General features: G+C 30.1%; 1 protein-coding gene across 9 annotated transcripts in view; it reads left to right on the top strand.

Moving 5' to 3' along the window:
- Nucleotides 1-14,790, top strand: part of LOC143067694 (myosin-VIIa-like) — a 60,651-nt gene extending 45,861 nt beyond the window's left edge. For 7 of the 9 annotated variants that reach the window (XM_076241159.1, XM_076241158.1, XM_076241160.1 and 4 more), the window contains 17 exons: nt 592-779; nt 1,188-1,309; nt 1,521-1,681; nt 2,131-2,222; nt 2,531-2,551; nt 3,625-3,686; nt 4,030-4,185; nt 4,576-4,681; nt 4,881-4,995; nt 6,874-6,960; nt 7,366-7,472; nt 7,857-7,975; nt 8,554-8,620; nt 9,801-9,917; nt 10,847-10,930; nt 11,652-11,771; nt 12,485-14,790. In XM_076241159.1, the coding sequence (XP_076097274.1) occupies nt 592-779; nt 1,188-1,309; nt 1,521-1,681; nt 2,131-2,222; nt 2,531-2,551; nt 3,625-3,686; nt 4,030-4,185; nt 4,576-4,681; nt 4,881-4,995; nt 6,874-6,960; nt 7,366-7,472; nt 7,857-7,975; nt 8,554-8,620; nt 9,801-9,917; nt 10,847-10,930; nt 11,652-11,771; nt 12,485-12,568 (1,808 nt within the window). In that variant the 3' untranslated portion in view covers nt 12,569-14,790. The remainder of the gene's footprint in view (nt 1-591; nt 780-1,187; nt 1,310-1,520; nt 1,682-2,130; nt 2,223-2,530; nt 2,552-3,624; nt 3,687-4,029; nt 4,186-4,575; nt 4,682-4,880; nt 4,996-6,873; nt 6,961-7,365; nt 7,473-7,856; nt 7,976-8,553; nt 8,621-9,800; nt 9,918-10,846; nt 10,931-11,651; nt 11,772-12,484) is intronic. The other 2 variants (XM_076241162.1, XM_076241155.1) reach the window with 1 other exon arrangement.
- The last annotated feature ends 842 nt before the right edge of the window (nt 14,791-15,632 follow it).

Here is a 15,632-nt window from a genome sequence, read left to right as displayed (position 1 = left end):
ATGATAAAAGACTTGTCCTCATAATAAATTTATAGGCTTATGATCAATTTAAAACGATTGTGAAGAAGAATATATAAACAAGAATAGACTTATCAATAGGAACTTCAATACTTGTATACTGTACATATTTGCACCAATTCATAGCACAGCAACCTATACCTAATATATACTTTGACAATGACTTTTGATGATAACACTAAGAAAGTTCGATCATCTTTCAAAATTTGACTTCATGTAATGACAAATTTAAGGAAGACGGATGTCTTTTAATTTCTTTTCATATGGATATAGTTTTGCTTATAGTTTTATTTAATTGTCCCACCTATGCTATGCCTCAAACCTACAACAAACGCCATCACTGGGAATTTGTTCAGGAATAAGTCTTCAAGCACTTTTGCTTTAAAAAAAAATTGGAAACTAGGAGTGTTTTTGGCTAAAATTCCAAATCAAATCAAAGATATTTATAAACTGAAAATGAAAAATAATTGGTGCCTTCTTTCAAATTGTTTTAGAATAGTTTGACAATGATTAATTTCTCATTAGTTCTTCAATGTACATGTTTTAATACAGTTCATTGATATTTTATTTCAGGTGATGGTGGTTCTTTCTTGACCTTTAACAAGGGAGATTTAATTGTTTTGAACCAACAAAGTGGTGAGTCTGTGATGAACTCAGGATGGTGTGTAGGAGAGTGTATTAGAACATCACAGAAAGGAGATTTCCCTGCTGAATGTGTTTATGTGCTTCCAACTATTACAAAACCACCCATGGAAATCCTTGTAAGTAATACCAAATACCTGCAGCATTATATTAAATAACTTCATGTTATATATAGATAAGAAACCAATATATTCCATATTGATTTATAACACTTGAAGATTTTCAAGAATTCCAATGTAAAAAAATGATCCAAAAAATGCAATGGTTTATTTATATAAGAACATTTTGAATTATTCCTGTTAATCCTTCTCAATTAGGGAAAGGGATTTATATTGAATCACTACTATAATACATGGATCAAGATTAAATTCTTTATTGAAAAAAAATATACCCTGATATTGTTGTATTGCCTATTTATTGTACATAGATTAGCCATTAAAGGGTTATGTTTACCAAAGAAGGCAGAACTCTAAAACATGTTTTAACAGCACAAAAATCTAACTCTTGGCATTATTTCCAATTTTCAGAATTTATTTATGCAATCTGGTGACCAAGCTGAAAAAATGCTGGCGTCTAACACCCAAGACACTCCAGTAGACCAAGGAGAAAAACCCTACACCTTAGAGGAATACTCATATGATCATTTCAGGTACAAATATCAAAATATTATTTAGTCCTGCACTACTTTAGTTTACTTATCTTACTCAATCACATTTTGAAAATGCTGTTATGGGACAGTATAATCAGCTGACATTATGAAAATTAATAGCGTAGTAATACATCTAATAAATCTGTGTTACTTAACTCATCTTTGATATCTATATATGTAAGTTTATGATTATCATTGTTCTATTTTTTAGGCCACCACCGAAGAGAACATTATCAAAGACATTATCAACAGCAAGACGGAAGAGACCAGATGATTTATGGAGATACAGCAAAGAGCCATTAAAACAACCTCTACTTAAAAAATTACTCGGCAAAGATGACTTGTGTCAAGAAGCATGCATGTGTTACTTAGATATCCTTTTTTGAAAAATCAGATTGAAATGAATGATAAATATTATAAATTTGTCATAATTAAAAATATTGCTCACTCAAATCAACTGTAGAGGTCTTTAAAATTACTATCTTTACTGTTTTATTATTTTTTCATCAATTCCATGACTTCACATGTTACAAAAAATAAACGAGAGGTGTGAAAAATCCTCCTTTTACTATCTGAATTTGAAAATCAAAAAAAATTGTTTTATTTGAAATCCTGCTTCAATATTCACAAAACAAGTCTATCAGATATGAGTATTTACGTATGTGAAATTTGTCTTAAATGTTTGCTTAAGGGCTTCGGACGAACCATAATATTCATGGTTCATCTGCACAGATAAATTGATCACAAAGTTTAATTCATAAAATGTCTTTTGCTAACTTAATCTAAAAAATGAGTTTTATTAATTTTCTTAACATTTGTACCTATTTTGAAATACATGGGAGATCATCCATCAAAACGTGGACGTGTAGCCAATGAACATACAGACCAGATATATGAACCACCATTAAGAAGTGTAGGTTAAATTAAGATGCTTTTACAGATAAATATAAGACATCTTTGTTGTATAATTGTGCATAATACTGATTCAGACTTTCATGATGTTTGATTGCCACAATTCTGACCATCGTGAAAGTTGTGTACAGTTACATGTTAATTGAACAATTTTTCTCATTGGTGACTCTTTCAATTTGATATTTATTAACCTGTGTTTAATATAGTTACAGGCTACCAATGTTTTAAAACTTATTGAAAGGGATTTTTGACTTTTTATTTCATATTTAAACACATTTATTTTATATACATATACATGTTGCACTTTAGGGAACTATGGGCCACAGTTCTGTGAGTTACTAAACAGAATTAACACACATTCACATAGCATAGCTAGCATAGACCTTAGCCCTATTTTGGTTACTATAACACATTTTGATGTTGTGGTACAATATTCACAGTTTTATTGTGGTTTCAGACATTTCCTGCAACAGGGGGTTTTGACAGATGAATTTGGAATTTGAGAACACACATCCAAATTGGGTTTAAAAACAACCCCTATTTATACAGTCATTTTTTGTGAAAAAAAAACCTTCTTGACATATATTTCATAGGAAAATCCTAACCCATTCATATATTTCCTAGCCATTGGAAAAACAAACATTATGTATGTGACATTTTAAAATGAAAGTTACCATATGAGATTATTCATTTAAATTCCATAAATAGATCAGTGCAAAATTTTCACAAACACTTTTACTTGTAAATTTCCACCCAGTATTATATATCCTCCATAAAATTGCACTCCAATGATATATTTTATCAATCCAAAATAGAGCCTCATACAAGCTGCACATCTGTGTATACCTTTACTAGGAAGAGACCCCCCTCCCCCTTTTGCTTCCTGTCAAAATTTTATGGGACAATTTGTAATGTATTGTTATTTTGTTCTCATAGTGATATGGTGTATACACAAGGCTAGATCGCAGAATAAAATATGCTTTTATGTACAGTTCATCATCAATCATGGATACATAATTATATATATATATATTCAAGTTTTAATTCAAAGCTCATTATAAATGTACATCTACAATACATAACCTGTAACATTACATCTAGATTTCCATTTATACAACTATAATGATGCAGTATGGAAGATATTTTTTTATATTTTTATGGTTCCACTTAAAATTTACTACTTCACTGTAAATAAATACTAGTCTATGATATATTATTCAGATATACAAAGTCATGACTCTGTACAAATGATAATTATGTCTTATTCAGACAACATTAAAATCCACAAACTAATTAATTGAAATTTTGTGATATACTAGACTGTAAAATCTGGTATGAATACAATTCTTGTTTGCTTCATGAATAAACATATTATCAAATTTTGTTTTTTCTTTCTGAAATAGGAGATCTTGAGAGATGAAATTTACTGCCAGTTGATGAAACAGTTGACTGAAAATAGAAATGAGTAAGTGTATTGTCTTAAATATTAACATCAGATATAAAATAATTGAAATTTTCCTATAGAAAAAAATCATATTTCACTTGGCAAAGAAATGGTTTTCATTTTTATTCACAGAGGGGATATTATTCATAGATGCACTTTTGTATATTTTATGGTCAACAGATTTATATGCAAATAGGATGTAAAATTGAGAATGAAAATCGGTGTTTATATTCCTCAATCCAAAACCACTTAAACTGTTGCCAACAAAAACAATTATTTCCATATTGATTGAAAGCATCATAATTTGTTTATTAAACTTAACATTATTTGCCCTGACTGATTGAATTGCATGTTTTATTAACAGAATCAGTGACAGAAGAGGCTGGGAGTTAATGTGGCTGGCCACAGGATGCTTTGTACCCAGTACAAATCTAGTTAAAGAGTTATACAGCTTTCTCAGATCAAAAAGTAAAAATCAAATAGCTCAAGATTGTGTTCATAGAGTGCAGAAAACACTCAGGTGAGTTTAATAGAATATGTTTTATGTGAAAAATAAAATTCTATGATCATATCAAAATAGCAAAGAAAATATAATATGTACAAAGTTACACATGTGAATCATTATATATAACATTCAGTGAATATTTTACATATAAATGGAAATAAGTATGAAATGATTTTATTATAGGAGTTGGAAAATTGACATGTATACCCCTGTTATTAATGTGGGGACGTATGTGATTGTAATGTCAATCAATTATTTGTTTGTTCATCCATCTCCACTTAGTATCTACATTTCAGATCTTTAGAAAATCTCTAGTAACTAATGGCATTGTGCATCCATTTTATTTGTTGATTCAAATGATTATTGGTGTTTCTCATAGTAAAACATGTGTTTATTATTTGACAGGAATGGTACAAGAAAATACCCACCACATCAGGTAGAAGTTGAAGCCATACAACATAAGACCACTCAGATTTTACATAAAGTTTATTTCCCTGATGACACAGATGAGGTAATTTACTATATCTTGTAATGTATTTTGGTTTAAGATCAATAAAATTATTCTTTTATGGCTAAAAATCTGTTTGCTTGCCTTTTAGGTTTGTTCATGATTTTAAGATAAGCTTGAAAATAGCTGTTTTAAAGGGAATCGGGAATGTTAAACAATCTGATAACATTTAAAATTTAATGAAGTACTTTTCTTTTTTTAGGCATTTGAAGTAGAATCTAGTACCCGAGCCAAAGATTTTTGTCACAATATAGCTACAAAGTTAATGTTAACTTCATCTGAGGGATTCAGTTTATTTGTCAAAATTGCTGATAAAGGTTTGTAATGATTGATTTTAGAGAGAAATCTTATTGTATATATAAACAAAAAAGAAGAAGCTGCCATATTATAATTAGCAGGGTTTCAAAAATATTTAAATGTGAAGTTGAAAATATGACAAGACATTTTTTGAATATAAACAAAACTGCTAAAAGTCAATATTTACATCAGAAACTAAAAACAATCTTTTAATTAAGGAATGACTGTAATATTTTTTTCTGTCTATGAAGAAATAACATAAAAAATCTGGTGCACACTGTTAAATAACCTGCTACACGGTGTTATTCAGTGTGTTTTTTATGTTATTTCCAATAGACAGAAAAAATATTTCAGTCTTTTCTTATAATTTAATTCTAAATTCCATTTTAAATCGTAGAAAACCAGGCAAAAAGGTTTATGATGTCACAGTCACATGACTAAATTATGTCTATGGGCTGATAACAAAATAACGTCAGCCAATCAGAAGATGCGTTACATCCAAAATTCAATTATAAACATATAAAAAAATGTTTAAAAATGGCAGATCTAGTTAATATATATAAACACATAAAATGGAAATATTTTTAAATAAAAACAATAGATAGAATGCATATATTACAACACTCTATGTATACAATTGATTTCAATGTACAGTGAAACCTGGGTAAACCGAACCCTGATAAAACCGAATTTCAGTTTAAACCGAACAATTTTCAATGTCCCACACAATTTCCCTATCAATGTGCGTTAATTTAACCTGATAATACCGAACCCTGTCGACACCGAATTCCGAACGCTTTTTGAAGGCTTGTTAGTAAATTTGTATTTAAAAACTACCTGTCAAAATCGGTCGATAGCAATCAAAACAAAAAAGTATTTTCAATTACTTGCATGATTTAATTAAATAAACACAGGATGACCCGAGGGTATTTGAGGTTAAATCAACTAATGAGTTGTTATTTCAAACTAAGTAGCATGTTTGTGTCCATGCATTCAGTGATCAAATGATTTTTTTGTGTGTGAAGAAACGTTAAACTGCCCCGATCGCCGAAAAGGGCAAGAAAGGAACTTTCCCTGAGATCAATCAAGTGCACGTTACTCAACAATCTCCGACGCAAATAATTACGGCCACAAAATCGTAACTGCCATTCTATAGTTAAACTGTTTAAATAAATAATAGTTTTAAAGCCATTTACTGGATTAAGAAGTCATGCAACACGACAATGTCAATTGCTTTCGAATCATGTTTACGGGATGTCGGATTTCCTTTAGAAGCCCTATATATAACTCAGATGCTCCTGTAGATTTCCGTTAGCTATTTAGCAACGATAAAGTCCGAGAGTAAACTGGACACCTGCTGCTGTTTCACTCATCTTGTGGCGAAGTATCAATCAGCGGGGACCAGTTTAGTCTGAGAACTCGTGTGTACAGATAATTGAAAATGACGACCTCAATTCAACTTCGGAATTGTCATTTGACAGAGACTTGGAATCTGAATTCGGACATCATTGAACGATTTATAGTTTCACAACGACGGGCGTGTTTGACAGAGTGGCGTTTGATTTATATATAAAAAAAAAATGTAGCAATACGTATACGTCCATCTTCATCTACTTATATTTTTACATTTACATCAAAATCAACACAAAAATAAAATTGTGGTCTGTTGTGTCACTTATTATCCCTTGTCAGTAAGTGCCAATATTATTTGAATGTCGACTTCCGTTTACCTCTACAATCCGAACACCTGTGAAAACCGAACAAAACGGAAAGTCCCGTGGGTATTCGGTTTGGACAGGTTTCACTGTATGTACTTTTAAAATTCCATATTGATTGAAGATAATAAAAAGATCAAAACATGTATAGACTATTAATTAAATAAACTGACTTTTTTCCAGTGATAAGTGTTCCTGAAGGAGATTTCTTCTTTGACTTCGTCAGACATTTGACAGATTGGATCAGAAAAGCCAGACCATCTAGAGATGGTAAGAATCATGCTACAAGTTTTAGGTTTAATTTTGATGGATAAAAAACTATGATTTTCTTTGACATAATCTAGCATATGTAGTCAATTTAATTGTTGAAGAACTATTAGAAAATCCCAAATACCACAAAATTTCAGTTTATTTGTTGGTTTTTATAACTATAATAATTTTTTTTTAGAACCATGTCAAACATATACAATTGCGATAAATGTTTTATTTTTGTTTGAAAGAACAACTTATTTATGTATAAATTTATATAAAAATGGGGTATGAGACCTAATGAAACAACTATCCAACATAGAACAAAGATGTAAATAATGAATTTAGCATACCATCTTGATAAAAACAAATATCGTCTAACATGATTTAAAATCAATTAATTTTTATATAAATTTGCATATGCAGGGCAGCCACCATCTTTTACATATCAAGTATTCTTCATGAAGAAGTTATGGACTAACACCGTTCCTGGTAAAGACAGACAAGCTGATATCATCTTCCATTATCATCAGGTAATATACATCACTGCTGTTGATATAAAAAAAAACATACTAAAAAGCCATCCAATATTTTTCAATTTTACCTTTACATAGTACAATGTAACCCTGACTGTCGTTGGATAAAAATATGCTTGTAATCAAGTTTTATAAAATTCCATGAAGGTTTGACATAGTTATTGATGTTTAATGATGGTGGAATATAGGATCCCTATTTCTTGCTTCCAAAACAAAAAGTTACTGGCTGGACAATAAATGCTGTTTCGTTGCCACCAAGATTTATAGTAATTATTAAATCTTGTGTTTCACATAACACATATTCATACATGTTCATAAAGAGTTGGAATTCATTTATTTTCTATATTTTATGGAAATGACATTTGATAATATTGTTATTAGGAATTACCCAAACTTTTGAGAGGATATCATAAATGTAGTGAAGAGGAGGCATCAATACTAGCTGCCTTGATATACAGGGTCAAGTTTGGTGATAACAAGGCTGGCTTAGCAAACATACCGTAAGTAATAGAGCTTTAAAAACATGCCCTTGTTTCACAGAAAATCCTACAAGTTAAAGAGATCATAAGTCGTAAAAACTCATTGTATAAACAACATTTTTTGTCATCAGCTTTTCTGTGAAACATTGTATGGTTTTTAGATAGAGAATTTTAGTTAATGGACTTTTGGAGTACACTTTGTGTTAATGTCTGTGACTGTGTTTACAGCCAAGTCTCAGAGACTAATAAACATTCAGTCATACAATTTGGTGTGCAAATGTATCTAACAAAAACTAGCCATGTGCCATTTGACGAATAATTCATGGTTGGGTGACACTGATTATGTATTATATCTTTATTACTTACATGCATATATTAAATAACATCTTCCTAGAAAAAAAGGAAACTTTGACCAATATTTTACAGTTCACTTTGCCTGATTTTTAGATAGTTTGTTTTAGTTAAGTTTTTTAAGATACCAGTATTTGAATAAGGAAATTGATATCACATATTTTAATTATCTTTTAATTTCGGATGAGATTTTTGATATGCATATAGATATCGATATCAATTTTAATTATAAATGTGATTTGTTTTAGGCGATTATTACGAGAGTTAGTTCCCAGTGATTTAGTAAAGAAACAATCACCAGATGACTGGAAACGGGTAAGACATAATTTTCCTTTATTGGTAAATTGGTATTATAATTTGTATTGTCAGACGGGTCTCAACATTGATTGATTGATTGATTGTTGTTTGGTCCATTACTAATTCTGAACTTTGAAATCTGAAAATAAATGTGACCATAAAAAAACACCATAAGTTGATATCTGACGAATGAAAGCAGTTGAAAAGACTTGATATTAGATAGAAATGATTAGCTGTAAATAATTGCAGTGTTTATATGCTCTAAAAGGCACAAACAATAGACACTGTTTTTCTATTTAATAGTTTTTTTTGCCATAGTAATCTTTGAAAGATATGTTTGAATTTTTTTTAAGTAAATACAAATTACAAAGAAAAATATCAACGATATAAATAGAAGTTATGAAACTTACAAAGTCAATGCAAAACATGAAAATTTCAAAATGATTTTTTGGTGTTTTTTTCAATGGAATGTTTTTGGTATTTGGTAAAACATATAACTATGACAATCTCTTCAATTTCTTAAACATTTTAAGTGGAAAACAGTTGTTGATTCAGAAATACATGCCGCTGCTCGCAAAATTTCAAACTGCATTATCTCTAAAACGACAATAGATATCTCAAATCTGTTAAATGGTAAATGATCTACAGTTAAAGGACAACATTATAGAAAAAGGATTGGGACAATTTCAATGTTCACCAAGGTCACAATTAATCATCAAATATATGATGCAATACCAAACTTGAGAACAGGAAGTCGCAGAGACATGGGACAACCACCATTCAACTCAGGACCACTTGGCCTTTCAAATATCACAAGGTCAAGGTCATAGTATACTGTGAAGGTCAAGGTGAAATTTCATCATCACCTGACATTGACCTCAAATTGACGGTCTTGGATTACTGATCATCTTTGCAGTTGATAGTAGGTTGATATCTGTTACCTTTAAAAAGATATACACAAAATACTATACTTTTAAGAATCATCCCGTTGCAACTTTTGAACAGACAGTCGTACATTTTTGAACTTATGATATAAAATGAGACCTTAATTAGAAAAACAATAAGGTCTATCCTTTGTAGAGGAAAGACCTTAAAAAATTAAAAATCATGCCTTATGGTCAGATAACTCTTGTTTGTCCAATGATCAAAATAGTGCCGTTAGTGTTCAGTGATAAAATTTCTTGAATTTAATTTTCAGGGCATAATAACCCATTTTAACAAAAATGGTGGAATGTCTCCTGAAGATGCCAAGATTGAATTCTTAAAGGTGATTTACAAATGGCCAACATTCGGTTCTGCATTCTTTGAAGTCAAGGTAAGATATGTCAATTGACATTCAGATATTATACATTATATCATTTTCTCTTATATGGCATAAGTACTTACTTACATATTGTTGAACTTAAAGCTAAAAAAATTCATATGAGAAATACGTACTTTTTTTAAATACCTCTTGAACAAGTGTATATTGAATTTGCACTTACATTTTCATGGCACATGAATATGGTATGCTAAATGAAAAGAAGAAAAAAATCATTAAAAAATTATTAGAAAAATAGACAAGACATGACCATGTGGAAGAAGATGGAAAATCGCTCTGAAAAATTAAGATTGAACAATAATTTCTGGTGCTTTGGAAAGGTTGGCAGGTTCTGGTTTTTATGCCCCATTTATGGGCATTATGTTTTCTAGTCTGTATGTCCATTCGTCTGTTTGTTCCTTTGTTTGTCCATCTGTCTGTACAGCTTCAGATTAAAGTTTTTATGCCCCATTTATGAACATTATGTTTCTGGTCTGTGCGTCAGTTTGTCCATCTGTCTGTCCCGCTTCAGGTTAAAGTTTTTGGTTGAGGTAGTTTTTGATGAAGTTGGACGTCCAATCAACTTGAAACTTAGTACACATGTTCCCTATGATATGATCTTTCTAATTTTAATGCCAAATTAGAGTTAATACCCAATTTTCACAGTCCACTGAACATAGAAAATGATAGTGCGGATGTGGCATTTGTTGTGGTTTTATAATAATGTTGCTCATGAAGTCCAGCAGTTCATTTGTATGAAATGATATAGAGATTGTGACTTTGACAGAACAATCAGTGGTTATCATTATCAGATATTAGAGAATGACCAATTAAATCTGTTGGTGACAATTGGAAGGGAAAAAATATATGATTCAGAATTAATATTAAGTAAAATGCATTTTCAGTTTGTGATTATAAGAAAGTTTTATATTTTTATCTTACAGCAACAGACAGAGCCTCAGTATCCAGAGATTTTATTAATTGCAATTAACAAAAATGGAATGAATCTAATTGATCCTAAATCAAAGGTATGGGATTTATTTATTTTCTCTGACTGTCTCACCAGTAATGTGTTATATCTACTGTGTGCAATTAAAAATAAGAAAATCCTGTTTCATTCTTTACTAGTTTGGGTATTTAAAAAATCCATTTTGACAACAACTGAAAAAATTTTAAACACTGGTAAACAAATCCATTTTTACCCACAATAACAGGAAAATTGCAAAAAGCTTTTATTTTTAAACAGTGGTATATTTTATTGACTAAATTCCATTGAGTTTCACATAATACAATTTATAAGCAATTGGTGAATATTTATTATATCCTTGTTTTCAAAATTCCAATAGGGAACATACTATATATAATTGTATAAATAAACCTATTTTTCGAGACGTTTCAGCAATGTCAGGCATGTAGTTGAGAGGAAAAATAAAGAACTGAAGAAGGCCAATGGTCGAAACGTCTTGAAAAATTGGTTTATTTATACAATTATATTTATTATATCATTAAATGATTCACAAAAGTTTACTTATTTGTTTACTATTTTAAATAGATCTTCTTATTTTTATATTAACCCCAAAGATTACATGAAATTGCAAATCCTGACTATAAAGTTATATTTCAATAGAAAAGAAAACCAAAATTATCTAGGATATTAAAATGTAGACACAACTGCTTATGAAATATAAAACAAAGCATAGTATCTGATCTTCTTTCAAATTAATCTATAAACTGTCTTCCTTTTTCCAGGATATCCTAGCCACACATCCGTTTACAAAGATATCAAACTGGAGTAGTGGTAATACTTATTTCCATACAACTATTGGTAACTTAGTACGAGGAAGTAAATTGTTGTGTGAAACATCATTGGTAAGTTGTAAGGAAAGTCACTGTATAGTAAGGGGAAGTAATCAAGAAAGGAAAATAAACTGTCAATGGTTGTTGCAAAAAAGGAAAATACCAATAAATAAGCAACAATACACAAAACACAGCATAGTAAACTAAAGACTGACCAACAAAAAAAACACAAAGAACTGGAAGGGTAAACAGATCTTGCTCTATGTGTGGCATCCACCTGGTTGTTCATCTAAGAATAAAATCTGTTAATAAATATAAGAACAAGAAGATGTTGTATGATTACTGATGCAACAACTCTCCACTAGAGATCAAATGACATAGAAGTTGACAACTTGTATACAAACACTCATACCACATCCTATTTATAAAAAAAGTAATTGGGTAGGTCACATTCATGTGAAACATTATGGTAAGTTTAAGAGTAACAAAAATACTATAGGTAACCTAGTATGAGGAATATGATTGCTGTACATGTTCTACTGTCATACTATATTTTTCATGAAAAAAAAATGCATTTTTATTTATAGAAAAGTGAAAAAAGGATTTATGAACTTTAAATTGACAGGCAATTTTGATGGAGAACTTACACCATAAATGTACAATGCTATATTACTTTTTATTATTTTAGGGTTATAAGATGGATGATCTGTTGTTCTCATACATTGATTTAATGTTGAAAAGTTGAACCATTATGTACCTCACTATATTTATTTTTATTATTTCAGGGTTATAAGATGGATGATCTGTTGACCTCATACATTAGTTTAATGTTGACAAATATGAATCGTCAAAAGACAATAAAGAAGTGAACTTCAATAGATCAAATCAAGAGAGAAATAAGACTGTCTCTGAGAATGGCAGGGTTTTTGAACAGGACAAGTTTCTGTAATGGGCTGTGATGATTAATTTTTTCAATGTAAAATAAATTTTACAACTTAATTTTTCTTTAAAAAAGTTAAAATGACCAAAGTAGATGTGTTATGGACAACAGAAGTAGAATTGTAGAATTCTTGTATCATGAAAAACAGTGCTGTTTTGACTACAACCATGCATATTAGTAAACTTGCAAACTATCTTTTTGGTTTTGAAGTTGAAAAGTTAAAAATGAACCATTGAACTTTCCCCCCTATTTCATTCATTTAAACATATATATTATTTTATAAGCAGGAAAAATTGTCTAAATTGTAGTAGTCATTAGACTTTGTTAAATGAATTACAAAAGTAGTTTAAATTGTATGATTGCCTTGACCAGGTATACACACTTCAGTCACACAAAAACATATGTAAACATTGTGTTTTGATAATATATTCATCAAGACATATTTCATTGCATTCCTTTCCGTGGTTTTCCCTATATATACCTGGGATTTAAAATGTTATGTTTTAAATGTTTTGATTAGGTATATGATTGAATCATCCATATACAATTTCAGCATATGTTGACAGAACATTCCAGTTCCAAGTATTTCCCTCTTTTCTTTTTGTGGGGAAGAGAGAGATATTTGAGTTAAGATAGATAAATTGTACTGACTAGGCAAGCATAAAATTGGGTTGTGATGTCATATATAAAGGCAGTTTATGGTCTCTTCACATGCTACAGTTTTTAACTTACCAAAGTGTTTAACATCTGAAGATACCATCAACATATTATATCTAACAATAAAAGCATGACCTCATGACTTACATAAAGTACAAGTGTGTCTCTTTAGCTCAAGATTTGTTAATTTGTATTATGTTTATGTTTTGTTTACTTACTGTTTGTTTTTGTTCTATATTTTTTTGTTTAGTGTTTACTATATGCAATCATTTAAATTTGTCAAAACATATCTTTCGAAGATTATTGAGCTTTTAGAAAAGCTATGATTGGTCTTTAAAAGAAGAACATGTTTAAGTTTTAGCAAACATTCCAAGAAACCTGTACCATGTTTTAAAAATATATGTATTCAATTGCCTAATTAATATAATGAAATCCAGGTAGGACATGATTTTATCCATTTCTTGCAGTGCGATATATATTTAATATTTACTTATAAGATTCTGTTTTGTAATATTGCAAAAGTTTTTATTTGCTATCATATTTTGTTTCTGAACAGTTGTGTACACAGCTACTTTTGCAAAGGTACTATTTCTGTACTGAAAATCTGTAGTACTGGAAATTTACTTCTAATATGTAGTACTATTTCTTTACTTTAGAATTATTGTAATATTTAGGTACTTGTATTTTCCAGTACTTGATTTGTATTTAAAATTTTGGTACAAAAATGATACCAAAATGATCACAGTATTCCATGTTAAACATCATAACTTTAAGAGATTAGAAAAAATAGACAAACTTTCAAAATGCTGAAAATGTGACCGTGCAACACAACCACAAGTCTGTAGTACTTAAATTTCAAGTACAAATCAAATTCTGTAAAATACAAGTACCTTAATATTACAATAATTCTTAAGTAACAAAATATTACTGAATATTAAAAGTAGATTCCTTGCACTACAGATTTTTGGTACAGAAATAGTACCTATGCAAAAGTAGCTGTGTAGCATTGCTACAACTGATTTGTTAAAAAATTCTAGAAAAATGACATTGATGCTAAGTAGAGACTGGCTTTTACTAAAGTCTTATATAATCTAGAAAAAAACATCATTGGTTTTCTGTACAAAAGGAATAGTTGAAGTTCATTGCAGACTTGTAATTGATTCTTTCAAGTTCCCTTCATCTTGTTTTGTGTTTTACAGTGTATGAAATTCATGTGATATTAATTGTTTACAGACATATCAAAATACATAATAGTGATATTTTAAATCATATGACATTATACATAGCCATTATAGTTCTAACATTGAAGGGTGATATATATATATTTATATATATATTTGTGACAAAAGTACATATCTATAAATTTTTATTTTATACAATTGTTATCATGACAGTTACTAACATTTGGTTGTGACTGTAAAATTTGAACTATAATTATACAGTTGATAATTTATATAAAATAATTCACATCTTAATAAAGTATTTATTAAATAATTTTCTAAATTTTGTGCTTATTATTTCATTTAGTCATCAGCAATTTGTGACTTAAAAGGACCTGGTACCTGTTTCCATTTTTTTGTTAACCCCTCCCACCAAATGCCATAACAGTTTTAAGGTATTTTTCTAGGTACCACCCTGTCCACCTGTCAATGTGCCTTGTTAGTATAGAGAGAGATACATAGATTTTGATGTGCCTTGTAAGAAAAGCTCCTCCTAGAATGAGATAAATAGATTTTGATGTGCCTTGTAAGCAAAGCTCCTCCCAGAGAGAGATAAATAGATTTTGATGTGCCTTGTAAGCAAAGCTCCTCCTAGAAAGATTGAGAGATTTTGATGTGCCTTGTAAGCAAAGCTCCTCCTAGAGAGATGGAGAGTTTTGATGTGCCTGTTAAGCAAAGTCCCTCCTAGAGAGATAGACATATTTTGATGTTCCTTGTAAGCAAAGCTCCTCCTAGAGATATAGATAGATTTTAAAGTTCCTTGTAAGCAAAGCTCTTCCTAGAGAGAGATAAATAGATTTTGATGTGCCTTGTAAGCAAAGCTCCTCCTAGAAAGATTGAGAGATTTTGGTGTGCCTTGTAAGCAAGGCTGCTCCTAAAGAGATGGAGAGATATTGACGTGCCTTGTAAGCAAAGCTCCTCCTAGAGAGATGGAGAGTTTTGATGTGCCTTGTAAGCAAAGCCCCTCCTAGAGAGATAGACATATTTTGATGTTCCTTGTAAGCAAAGCTCCTCCTAGAGATATAGATAGATTTTAAAGTTCCTTGTAAGCAAAGCTCTTCCTAGAGAGAGATAAATAGATTTTGATGTGCCTTGTAAGCATAGCTCCTCCTAGAA

Source organism: Mytilus galloprovincialis, chromosome 3, assembly GCF_965363235.1.
Source record: "Mytilus galloprovincialis chromosome 3, xbMytGall1.hap1.1, whole genome shotgun sequence".
NCBI classification, from domain to species: Eukaryota; Metazoa; Mollusca; class Bivalvia; order Mytilida; family Mytilidae; genus Mytilus; species Mytilus galloprovincialis.
This window is presented reverse-complemented; position numbering and strand designations above follow the sequence as displayed.